Below are 14,129 nucleotides of genomic sequence, written 5' to 3' on the forward strand. Positions count from 1 at the left end.
GGATATTTTCCAACGATCTGGTATAGGTTTACACGTTTCTGACGAGACTCAAATTTATGGGTATTTTTTCTTTCGTATGTACCACCTGACATATGGCATGAAAAATGAAGAGTTTCAAGAGAACAATGATCAAAGTAAATGATATTACACTTCAATGGCAGCCCAGTGAAATGAACCAGTTCAATTCATTAGAGTTGTTTGTACATATGTGTAAGTATATTATCTAAAAGCCTCCTTGCAATGTGTAACCTTAAAGCGTATAAATTCAACACGTGTCAGTCAACAGGAAATATATACTACGTATACAGTATACACTACATCTTAATCCTCTTGCTCAATTGTTACGTTCAAACCATTGTGTATTTTGGAGGGGGGGGGGGCATCTACTTCATAAAGAGAAACTCACTGGCAACTTCCTCCCTTCTGAAGATGCACATTCACAATATTTACATACAAGCAGCGTAGCATCAAATACCAATAAGTAGGTACATAAATACCATTAAATATTGTAACTCGAATAAAACATACTGTCGTCAATTTCTGTTTCAAATAATAATAATCGAGTTTTATGAACCATGGAATGGGAAAAAGTTGATTCCAAAAATCCGTCAGGTATTTCAAAGAATTGAGGTACAACTAGACCAAAGTAATTATTTTTCATACTGATAACGATGAAAGAGCTGTTGAAACGCGAGAACTTCAAATAAATAAATTTGAAATTCTCGAGTACAAACGATGCAAAATTCCATATAAAAACTTCGTCGAGATGAATCCAGCAGAATGGTCGTCATATTCGGAATCAACGTCCCAAAATTAGTTCAAAATGAAGTGGCAACAAAAAAGCTCGATGGGGCTTTACAATTTTCACAATTTTCATTTTGCTGAGACTCAAAATTGTTCGAAACAGAAGAAATGTTCAAAAATCAAAATTTCAAATAGGCGCAAACTTGAGAAAAATTGTCCAAAGTTTGAGAAAAAAAATCAAAAATTGGAACAAAATTGTTCAAATTTTGAGAAAAGGTGTTCAACATCTAGAAAACAAAGTTGAAAATATGAAAAAAGTGTTCAAATTTTTTTGAAAAATTGCTCAAATTTTGGAAAAAGAAAACAAAAAAATTTTGTAGGAACATAAGCTATTCAAAATCTAAAAACATTGCTCAAACATAAAAAAATATTGAAAATTCAGAATATCATCTTTCAAAATGTGAATAAAATGCGTTCATATTTCAGAAAAAGTGTTCAACTTTTCAAAAAAAATGTTCAAAAAATTCAGAAAAAAAACGTTCAAATTTTGCAAAAAGTGTTCAAAAGTGTATTAAAGGCATGGAGAAAAATCAAAATGAGAAACACTTGTTTCCAAAAATTGGAAAAATTCTCCAACCCTAGGGGAAAATGTTCAGTGTCCAAAAAGTGGAAATAGAATGACGTGAAATAGGTATATGAAACCCTGTGTTCAATACTTGAAAACATTTCCTACCCATTGGAAAAAATTTTCCATATTTATAAAATCTGCCCAATATTCAAGAAAAAATGATTAGGAAAAATTGTTCAACTCTTGGAAAAAGTGTTCAAAACTTTGATATAGTTAGAATCGGATAGATTACTTAAGGGAGAGAAGGAAATGTTCGATTTTGTACTCAGTGAAGATAAGAATTATTCCTTACGTGGAGAATAATTGCCTATTGCCAGCTAGCTCAGAAGGCTGTAACCTATCTATTCAACCATACACATTCAATGTTTATAGTCGTAAATAAAAACGCTGTTTTACTTAAGGTGCACCGGGGGAAGTCCGAATTCGGGGTAAGTCAGAAAAACTGCTCTAGCTGTTAGAGGCTTATATCTGCCGAAGCGCTACCCAGGGGTAACTTGAGGGTACTACCCCTACTTCATCACAGCATAAAAAATTTCGCGACCCAGTTACATTTTACAGGCTTTTGATTAGTTCTTTTTTAGTTGCTGTTTTGAATTTGATTTCAAATTGTAACCAGTGTTTTTCAAACTGCTTTTTACCTCAGAAGAAATGATCAGTAAAAGTGATATTATAAGTGAAAGTATTCCTAAAACAATCATGTAAAACCCCAAGTATTCAATTTTTTTAAATTTTCAATTATTCATTATTTATATCGCTTTTTCTGACTTACCCCCTAAATTAGTGCTATGGGGTAAGTCAGAAAAGTGAACATTGATAATTAGGATTCCACTTCATCGATGTATAATACGTAGAATGATATGTTTTCGAGGTCGTAGAATCGGAATCTGGAGTTATTTTTTTTGTAGGAGTGGGGGGTGAGGCGTGGGGAGGGGGCAATTCCTAATTTTTCCTACATTATTGTGTAATATGTCGATTGATATGTTTTCGAGGTCTTAGAATCCGAATGTGGAGTTATTTTTTTTTGTAGGAGTGGGGGGTGAGGCGTTGGGAGGAGGTGAGTCGTAGGTTCGTATGGGTGGGGGATTTCAAATTTTGCTTGTAAAAAATTCCAAATTTGGTTTTTATTTATCTCAATGTTTTCTTATACCACTGATGTTTCAAAGTTGACAGTTTTTTATGTAGGCTAAAATCAGAATTCAGAACATGTTTTGAAAAAAAAAATGCTATACAATCAAGCAATATCATGTGTTCTTTTCTGCAGGATGATGTCAGATGTGTATTTTGGAGTGGTGTTACTATGTTTTGGGGATTTTTTGTTTTGTTTTCTCAGAAGATGATTATTTTTTTCTCCCAACATGAGTTTTTCAATTTCTTACAAATACATTTTTGTACTCTGCAATAAATTGTCAGATGAATTGTTTTTCTGAAGTTACCACAATGACAGCCAAAATGCCATAATAGGCAGGAGGGGGAGATTTCTACAAATCGCCATTTTCATACACATCCGTGTATTTGAGCGGAAGTTATTTCAAATAATCATTAGTTAGCTCATTTCATTACTGTTCCAACTTGCACGGGGCACAGTAGGCCACAACCCCCCTCTCCCCAAACGTACTTGAATAGCACTCAACCCTAAAAACTAGCTCAAGATTTGAATTCTGCGACCTTGAATACATATCAATCACCATGTAACACAATATTATAGGCAAAATTTGAAATTTATCCTCTCCCCTTGCCTCACCTCCTACCCCTGCAAAAAAATAACCCCAGATTCGAATTATACGACCTCAAAAACATATCAATCGACATATTACACATCAATATAGGCAAAATTTGTAATTTACTCTCTCTCCCCTTGACTCACCTCCCACCCCTACAAAAAAATAACTCCAGATTCGGATTCTACGACCTCGAAAACATACTATTCAACATATTACATGATAATGTAGGAAAATGTTGAAATTTTCCCTCTCCCCATGCCTCACCCCCCACTCCTACAAAAAAACAATTCCAGATTCGGATTCTATGACCTCGAAAACATAATATTCGACATATTGCGCATCGATCAGGGTCGAATCCTAAAATCACCAATTAATTTTGTAGATTTTCTGACTTACCCCAAAGCGGGATAAGTCAGAACAAGTTACATTTTATTTGATTGTGCGAAAGCTACTGTGACAATCGCGCTGAAATTTTTACCATAGGTTAAGAACCCTTATGGGAACCTACATACCAAATTTCAGTAGTATTGGTTCATTAGTACGAGAGTAACAGCTGATCAAAGTTGAAATTGTGAAAAAACATTCTGAATTCTCCCGGTGCACCTTACACTATTATATTTACACTATTTACAAATCGGTATAAACATACATCGTGTGCAATTATGTTTTCACATAGCATTTGGATGAATGATATTTGGAGACATAAATGACTTAACTCTACCTATAGTGAGAAAGTCTGCAGAGAGATATGTAATTTTACGAGTATTACTACTTCATCCATGCCACTCTCAGGTGGAATAGGACATGCGAATTATATACCTATTAGGCACCTGATAATATAACTAGGTATTCATCTAATTAAGGTCATAGCACTAGACTACTAGACATTTTAGTCAGACGTACTATGACGAAAAACTTATAATTAAATAGTATACATATTTCACTACTTACAGAACACTATACTGTTTTTTCCATCTCTATCGGTAGCCTCCCCAATACTAAAGGCATCGATGGAACTTAACTAAACGAGATAGCGCGTAGCACTTTGTATAATCCAAAATTCCGAATATGCCGCGGAACATAGCGAATTACCAAAAAAGATACTATTTATCGATCAATATGGGATCGATCAATATAATATTAAATAAATTAAATTACCTCGCTAGAAGAGGGTACAAATAACCATTGCTTGATCGTGGCCTCCCCTGGGGGTGCATCCACGATCCGTTATATTAACAGGCGACAAGGAACCAGCTAATGCGTATTTACCGATACTAAGTGAGTATTTTTCTCAAGAGATCTCTAATATAAAGACGTACACATAGCAGCAAAACCGCAACCCCTAAAGAGTGGTGGTATATGCGCAATGCGTGAGAAATGCTATATACAAGTACAGAGCTCATAAATATTATTCTTAAACCCTATCTTCGATCATAAATGTCATCACAACGCGAGCCGCGAGATCATTGATTAATTGACCTGTCACAGGGGGTGGAATGCCGCCATATACGTTGCTAAATAGAGATCTCATAAATCTGCCATTCTAACATCCTCGTCGCGAACTCTTTAATAAAAGGAGGGTTTGGACAACGATCTGACGTCATGTACGTAAAGTACAGAAGAATGCGAGATTTTTACATTTCTTAATAATTTCACACGTTCTCAATATTTTCAATATAAGGGGTCAGTAAAATAAGCACTACCTTCGGCAGTGGGGCCAATCTGCCCTATGTCAACTTCAAGTTCTAGAAAAGAGTTTCACTCAGATTTTAGAAAAAACATTCAAGATTTTAAAAAATGTGCAATTCGGCAAAAGTATTAAATATCTGGAATAACCATTCCAAAAAGTGTTCAAAAAAATATGTTCAAATTGTTGGACACGAAAATTTTAAATTTGGGAAAAACGTTCATTTAGGGAGGGGGGGGGGGCTCAAAATTCAAAAAATAATGTTGAAATGTAAAAAGAGACCGCTCGAATTTTTAAAAAACTGTTTCAACTTTTGAGTAAAATGTTCAAAATTTCAAAAAATGAAAATGTGGAAAAACCGTCCAAAATATGGAAAAAATGTTCAATTGTGAGAATCTGAAAAAAAAGTTGTTCGATTTGGAAAAAAATTCAAAATTTGAAAACTGTTTAAAATTTGAAAAAAGAAAGTCAAAAATTAGGAAACAGTTCAAAATTTGGAAACATTGCTCAAACTTGAAAAAACATATCTATTGAAAAATCAGAAAATCATCTTCCAAAATGTGCAGAAATGTGTTCTCATTTCAGAAACAGTGTTCGAATTACAAACAAAATGATCAAAATTCAGAAAAAAATGTTCAAAAATTGCAAAAAGAGTTCGAAATTGCGTAAAAAAGTGTTCAAAATGCAAGAAAAAAGATAGATAAAAATTGGAAGAATTTTTTCAACTTATGGAAAAAATATTCAAACTAGGTACCTATTCCAAAAGAAAATGGAAAGAATGAGATAAAAAAAATGTGAAAAACTGTCCAAAACTCGGGGTAAATGATGAAAATTTAAAAAATTGTTTATCCAACGCTTGAAAAAAATATTCAAAATTTGGAATTTTTTCTTAATCCAGAAAAACTCTTTAAATTTTTTTAAAGGGTCAACAACGTATTTAAAGCCTTGAAAAAACTATTCAAAATGTAAGAAAATTGTTCAAAAATGGAAGAATAAGTTCAAAACTTTAAAAAAAACAGTCGTGTTTTTTTTTAAAATATTAAAAATTCAAAAAAATTGTTCACCATTTTGAAAAACTCATTTGAAAGTGTGGTGTGACAAAAATTCTATATCAGGAAAAACTGTGAGACTTTTGGATAAAATATTCAACATTTGGAAACAATGAATAAACTTGAACAAAAACCGAAAAACAACAAAAAAATTCCGAACAACCAGAAAATACTCCTTCAAAAGGCTCAAAAGAGGTTTCATACTCATTTCAGTTCATTTCACCAAACCCACCCTATCACTTGTAAACTGGCTCAAAATACACCAGAATCGGGCCCAAAATTGAATTGGAGGTCACAAATGTTTTTTTTTGGGATGACGAGTACATTTCAACACGCAACAGATCACAAAACAGCTCTCATTGAGTAAAAACTTAGTCAATAAGTACTCGAAAACTGGGTCAAAATACACCAAAAAAAAATCACAATTACCAACACCGAATTTCAAAATTCCCATAACCAATTACTACTGAAACACGTCACCATTTATTACCTTTGTAAAACCAAGACTTACCAATAACCCACCACCATAAAATCCAGCATTACCAACACAAATACCCAAAAAATCATAAATCACACAAAAACACACAACGACACATTGACCACAATTATTATTTTTTCAATCATACACCAACGATATAATCTTAATTCGTAATTAAACCACGAATGGTTCAAGTGGAAATACATTAATAGACGACGGATCAACATTGGAAAAATTCATATCAAATGTATAATACACTATATTAATACACTAGGCGAAAAAAAACAACAACACAGAAGTTGATAAAGTACTTAATAATAATAACATTAACCAATCGTATCGAACGAATGCCTAAATAATGGTATGTATTTTGTATTTCATAATAATTATTGTAAGTATTTTGTATATTTCAATTCAGATAGAGATAGGTTGATAAGGTTCATCCGAAAAGATCGACTACCTTCAGCCTGTTTTTTATTCAAATCGTAACGTAACATCCTTATAACGAGTATTAAATAGGTACCTTAAGAAAATAAAAACAATTTAACCTACTTCTATTTTTCATTTGAAAAAAAAAAAAAAAAAATCACTCGACTTAATATTTTTTCGTGTCTAATATTATATGCAGATAACGCTAATTATTATCATCGAATATCGATATAAGAAAAAAAAACCACGTTCTTAATTATGAAATTGGTCGACATCTTATAGATTATTTGCACTGGTAAAATTCAATGGTAACTTCTACAGTACCTTTTAGAGTATTTCCTTATTTTCTACATATTTCTTTTCAAAAAATTTAAAATTAAAAATCTCGAAAAAAGATATGTAAAGTATTAACACGACAAAAAGATATGAATAATCGTTAATCAATAGATAATGAAGATGTAGGTAAGAACAAATTACAGAGTACCTACCAATCTACTTTACATAATTTTATAAGTAGGTAGGTACACTAAAAATACATTTACTTAATTGAAATATTGCAGCGTTAGAAAAACTATAAGTATATGTAAGTGTTTAATTATTAAACATTATTATTAATATAAATTTCTCAAGGTCGAATAAAATAAGTAGGTAATAAAATCGACGAAACGTAAAAAAAATCCTACGTTTAATTTGAGTACCAATTCAAATTCGAAAAATTGAATAAAAATAAATAAATAAGAATTAAGTTCAATATGTGAGAGGCATCGATCGTAGATTCGAAATTAGATAAATTAAAAGTATTGTTTTAAATATTATGAGCAATAGAGAAACACCGATGATAACAAGGAATAGACATATTACACATATTATTAGATCAATCAATCATCAATCAATCAATCAAATCAAGCAAGCAAGCACTCAATCCATGAAAAATAGATTCATCAAACTGAAACTTTCAAAACCAAACACCACAAATATTTCACACGCAGCCTACTACCCCCAGTACCAATATAAGTGATCAAAACTATAGGTACTCATACTCAATACAGTCGATACCTACACTAATAATACAGGTAAGTAAATACAACTACATTTATAAGGATACGAAACATCGACAAAATAATAATAAAAAAAAAAAAGTTCAAGTACGAAAAAAAACCACGATAATAATCATAACAACAACAAAAAATGACAACAACACAACGAAACGAATACTTAACATAAATATACAATTATGATGTATACCGAATAGGCTATACTTCGAATACCATGTACTTTTTTCCATCAATTTTCCCCTTATATTAAACAATATGCTCTCATTTTCTATCATAAGGTAAATTTGTAAACTACGACGCATTCGACAGCCATAAATATTGTAAAACAGCTTACCATAATTCAAGACAAAACATGTGCCTATGATTTGGGGGCTGAGGGGAGAGTGCACGAGAACATACACGAGAACATACGCGAGTACCATACGTATTTAATTATGTACTTATAATAAAATACACATACCCACGTAATATTATGCGTAAGTTGATAAAATGATCACCACAGAATATAGAAACGCCTGCACTCAGAGCGACACAAATCATCCTATCGAATATTGTATTGTCGTGAACAATGAACATAAGTACACATGAAACATACTTAATAATATACAAAATCAAAGCATTTGGGCCCAATTTCAAAAATCTTTAGCTCGTTGTAGAGGCGAGAAGGAAGAGGAAGAGAGGATCAAAATGTTTTAACAAAATTCAGCGCTTATCCGAGTTCTTTTCTGGAGTTCATTCACTCCAAAAACCCAACAATAATCACTCCTCTGCGCACATTTTCAAATTTCATCCCTCCAAGGGGGTGCCACGATGCTTGAGAAATATCGAAATACGATCACATCCAAAAAAAAATAAATTGAAATTTCCAATCAACGCCCCAACAAAATAATATACTTAATAGTCCGGCATATGACAATAGGAGTAATTGCACCCCCCCGCCGATCCTACGGGACAACTTTTTTCTTGAAGGGGACATCCTAAGGAACATTTTAAAGCAAACTTGTCAAAAAAAAAGTTGGCCTTACTTACAAAATGGTGGCCATTTTGATCGACAGGTCAGCCGAAATCGCAGATTTTGCGTTTTAACATAGGACTTGCACGAACTTTTTCAAACTTTACAAAGATAGATCGAAAAATCATGCAAAAACTCATCACCTGTCAGAATTTCAAGTGGGTTTTTCGATTTTTGGTGAATTTTTGAAAATCGAATTTAGGCCAAAAATGAGGGAAAAAATCAAAATTTTACCAAATTGACCAAGAAAGCTGAAATTTGGGATATACCCTATTTTCGACATGCCAAATCAAGTGGAAATGGTTTCAACTCGTTTTGAGCAGTTCTGGAGCCTCCAGCAGATTTTTGAAACTCGAAATTCCCACAAAATTCCATCAAATTGGAGTTGTAAAGCTAAAATGTATTCTAAAAACTAACTTCAATACACTACGAAGTACTGTAGGTGAATTTCAAGTCGTTTTGGATCCTCCAGCAACTTTTTGAAAATTCCTGAAGCTTCCAGCAGATTTTTGAAAATTTAAATTTTCACAAAATTTCATCAAATGGAAATGGAAAGCTGAAATTTACTCTACACTCCAATTTTAACACCCTCTGAAGACGACTTCAGGTGGGTTCAAGTCATTTTAGGGCCTCCAGCGACTTTTTTGAAAGGTACTGGAGCCTCCAGAAGATTTTTGAAACTTGAAATTTCCCCAACATTAATTTATCAAATGGAGTTGGCGAGCTGAAATTTACTTCGCAGACTACATGGTGGTTTCAAATGGTTTTGAAGCTTCCAGCTACTTTTAGGAAATTTCAATTTTCCAAAAAAACGTCATACAACCTTTCAAAAAGTTGCTGGAGGCTTCAAAACGACTTGAAATTCACCTGCAGTACTTCGTAGCGTATTTAAATTAGTTTTTAGAATGAATTTTAGCTTTACAACTCCAATTTGATGGAATTATTTTCTGTGAATTTCGAGTTTCAAAAATCTACTGGAGGCTCTAAAATGACTTGAAATCCACCTGAAGTCGTTTTCAGAGGGTGTTAAAATTGGAGTGTAGAGTAAATTTCAGCTTTCCATCTCCATTTGATGAAATTTTGTGAAAATTCAAAGTTTCAAAAATCTGCTGGAGGCTCCCAGAACTGCTCAAAACGTGTTGAAACCATTTCCAATTGATTTGGCATGTCGAAAATAGGATATATCCCAAATTTCAGCTTTCTTGGTCAATTTGGTAAAATTTTGATTTTTTCCCTCATTTTTGGCCTAAATTCAATTTTCAAAAATTCACCAAAAATCGAAAAACCCACTTTAGCACTTGAAATTCTGACAGGTGATGAATTTTTGCATGATCTTTCGATCTATCTTTGTGAATTTTGAAAAAGTTCGTGCAAGTTCTATGTCAAAACGCAAAATCTGCGATTTCGGCTGACCTGTCAATCAAAATGGCCGCCATTTTGTAAATAAGGCCAACTTTATTTTTGGCAAGTTTGCTTTAAAATGTTACTTAGGATGTCCCCTTTAAGAAAAAAGTTGTCCAGGAGGATCGGCGGAGGGTGGGGGGGGGGTGCAATTACTCCTATTGTCATATGCCGGACTATAAGTTATGCAAACTTTTATGAGAGTTTTGGAGCTCATTACCCAAGTCAAGGAAGCTCGTATCAAAAAACCAAGTCGAAAATCGAAATCGACACTATCGAAAACATAACAAGCAATATGTCATACGATTTTCAACCCCCCCCCACCCCAATTTGCTCGATGGGAGGGGGCAGGGGGCAGGGGTTTAAGAGCAGAACAAAAATGCCAAGTCGATGCCAAAAATCTAGGTTCTCGGAATTTCTGATTCTCATTTTAACGACTACCTACTGTTTACCACATTCTGCATATTTTCAAAAAAATCGACCCTTTATGAATTATGAAGGGAAAGGGGGGGGGGGCAATGAAAATTCAACGTTTCCCCTCATCGAAAAAAATACCTACCTATGGATATCAAATCGTGTGAGGATTCGAAGGTACCTATCGTGAATTGTGTCATCACACCTCGATATAAAAACCGGTTCCTTCAAAACAAGAGAAAAGGTAAGGGTGAGAAGAAGGGAAAGAGAGGAAACTGGAGCCCAAAATTTTGATGCAAAATGGGTACCAAAAATTTAGGTTCCCAGAATCCCTGTCCCTCATTCGAATGCCTGATTACCTGCACGTTTTTCCCTTACAGAGTTTTCAAATAATGGAAGGAGGAGGGAGGAGGGGGGAGGGTATTCAAATCATCGAAAAAAACATGATACCTACATATTGTAGAAGGGTTTTCGAAGAAACTAATTCAGTGATTCTGATCTTTGAAACAGTCCACCTCAAGAAATCAAAACTTGTTCCTTCACAGACAGAAGGAAATGGAGATAGGAGGAGGGGTTCGAGTCCGGAATTTTGCGCTTCCTTACAATAATAAATTATTTGATTTGATTTGAAAATCCTAGCTCTTAGGAGAGCTGAAAAATCGGAACCATTGAAAAAACTGATCATGGTGTCGTCTGATAAGTTTTCAAAGTCGTTGATTCAGATCCTTCCTGAAAACCATTCAACCTCGAAATTTTCCAGATTCAACTTCAAATGAGTTGTAAAGAACAGGGGAGGGGGGGTGAGGAGAATGAAAATCAATAATAAAAAAAAATGATACGAGTATCGAATGAGTGGATTTTTATTCCGAAAACCTTCTCACCTCGAAATCCAAAATGCATTTCTCAAAAGAAAAAGGGTGTGCCAACATTTTTGAAAAATACAACATGGATATCCAAAAATCTATAGTTTTTAAAAGCACCAATTCTTATTTTGACAAATGTCCATCATGTTTTGAAATTCCTTCGGGCTATTTTTTTTTTTGGTCCCCTAAGCAACAGAGGGAGGGGTAGAAAAATAAGAATTGTGGAAAAAATGATACCTACATACCCCAATATAATAATTAAACGTTTTTGAAGGCGCTGATTCTGATCATGAAATCTATTCAAACCTAAAATCTGGAACCAGTCTTCTACAAGAGAGAGACGCGACGTTGGAGGTCAAAGAGAGGGGATAGGAATTCCGAATTTTGAAAAATAAACCAAGTATGCGAAAAACCCAGGCTTAACTAAACCCTCTGGAAGAAGTTGGGCCCAAAATTGTTGAAAAAAAATTACAATTTGTGTTCTACTTCGTCTCAAGCTGATATTACAAAACATTTTTGGCAATTTTGGGAAAATTTTCGTACTAACCAGCTTTCCCTCGCCCTTCCCTATCTACAAAACTGGACCAGTAGCACCTAGTACTTCTCGCTTGAAAAAGGGAAAAGTAAAATTTTAAAACACCTTTTTTTTTTACAACACTGGCAGTAAAGACATGAAAATTTATTACATAAAGGAAGGGATTCCCAACCAAAAAGATATGCTTCAATCCAAGAAATTGAAAAAAAAAAAAACAAAACAAAATTACACAAGAAAAGAAATACGTTCAAATTCCATAACTACCTACATAGAACAATAATCAAAAAAACCTTCATCATCAAGATTCTGCCATAACTAGAGCGAAAACAAAAAATCTGATCTTACAAAACATACATAATATAATTATTATACTCGTACTAAGACCAGATCAAGGGGAAGTGAAGCGAAGAGTGATAGGGAGAGAATGGGAGGGAGGGAGGGAGGGAGGGAGGGAAGGAAGGGTGAAAACATTACATAATAAGTGCACTAAGCACTCGTTAAATAGATCTCGAAGTGAAACTGTGTCATGAAAATCACAATGGTCAATGGAATCACTTTGAACATCCTCAAAAATTAGGTACAGAAAAAAAAACGATCTGCGCAGAAGCAAACTAAATTTTCTCAACATAAAATGCAATAGGTAGCCAAAAAAAAAGAGTGAGAGAGGGAGGAAAAGCAAGAGGAAGAGCGATTCTTCAGAGAATTTCTGTTATCTCACAATCTTCAATTATTATGATGAGAATCAAATAAATAACTCACGAAGGTGAAAAGGCATCTCAGAAATTGAATAAAATTAAGAAATAACCTCATTCGAATTCAGCACAATCTCCCTCCTCACCCAACCAACACATACGAAAAAAAAAATAAAAACAATAAAGTGGAATTAACGGAAAAAAGGGACAGGGAATAGCGAAGGGAGAAATAAAATAACGTAATAATGACGCAACAACAATTAAGATAAGTAACAAGATGACCAAGATTTCCCAAGGAGGAGATACGATTTCCTGCGTCTCTTCTTAGTCTTCGCAGCACCTTCTAAACCGGACAATGGACCACATGGTACTCGAAAAGCAACGAAACCAGCAAAAACACCACGTACAGAGCGAACATGGTGTATCCGAGACCGTGATTCATTCGCCATTGGAAACAAGCTATGGAGACGACGACGAATAACAGCATCAGGAATAGGGTAGCGATCGAGCATACCATACCGACGCTGTTCACCTTCACCGGACATCTGTATACGGCGTTGTACAACATCCAAGGAAAAGGTAATCTATTAAAAAAAAAATAAATAAATAAATAAATAAAAGAGTCAAATAGGGGAAATCACCCCACCACGCAATATAATAACAATCCCAATATTAGCGTTATTGTTAAGATGAGAATGAGATTCAATAATAAAGTAAACGAAGACTAAGACGAGGTAAGAGGAAGCATTGCTGTGTACCTCGATGGTGTCAATTCTTCACCTAACCTAACACAATATAGCAAAATGAAATAAATATAGAAAAAAAACACGTCGAAGGGACGGGAGATGGTGTTGAAGAGAGGGGAGGGGGGTGTAACTTGACAACTCGTTTATTGATACGTCAACAACTACAACAACAACAGTCACAGCAGCAGCAACAGCAACGAAGAAGATATCTTGTCAAGGTCCGGTCTATACCATTTTACCATTCCCCTTTATTTAACCCTTCCTTTCGTTCATCATTTCATTATTATCGTATTACTTCTTTTTCGAACGATAACGACGACGAAGACGATGCCACGCGACGCTCCTCGTCCTTCCTCATCATCAGTCGTCCTTCGATAGTACACACGTCAAAGCTGACACCCCATCTTGGGTCGCTTCTTCTTTTCTATACGTAGGTAGGTACTACTAAGTATACTTTGGCCACTCGACTTGACTTATCCATTATCGGACTCTCACGTCAAATACGCCTGTCGAGACGACTGCAAGACGTTTCCTTTTTCGACCGACGACCATAGACATCGCATTCTTTTGGGACTAGAAGTAGGTACATATCTTTTAGAGACATTTTCAAGAACGATATGGGAGGAGGGGGGGACTCGAAATTTCTTTCTAATGCCAAGAATCGATACTCTTACT

The 14,129-nt window shown here is 34.4% G+C and overlaps 1 protein-coding gene across 1 annotated transcript in view; it reads right to left on the reverse strand.

Moving 5' to 3' along the window:
* Window positions 1–6,418: 6,418 nt before the first annotated feature.
* Nckx30C overlaps window positions 6,419–14,129 on the reverse strand; it is a 199,682-nt gene continuing 191,971 nt past the window's right edge. Inside the window, exon 8 of the mRNA XM_065369079.1 lies at window positions 6,419–13,292. Within this exon, the coding sequence (XP_065225151.1) occupies window positions 13,052–13,292 (241 nt within the window). The 3' untranslated portion in view covers window positions 6,419–13,051. The remainder of the gene's footprint in view (window positions 13,293–14,129) is intronic.

Source organism: Planococcus citri, chromosome 5 (genome assembly GCF_950023065.1).
Source record: "Planococcus citri chromosome 5, ihPlaCitr1.1, whole genome shotgun sequence".
NCBI classification, from domain to species: Eukaryota; Metazoa; Arthropoda; class Insecta; order Hemiptera; family Pseudococcidae; genus Planococcus; species Planococcus citri.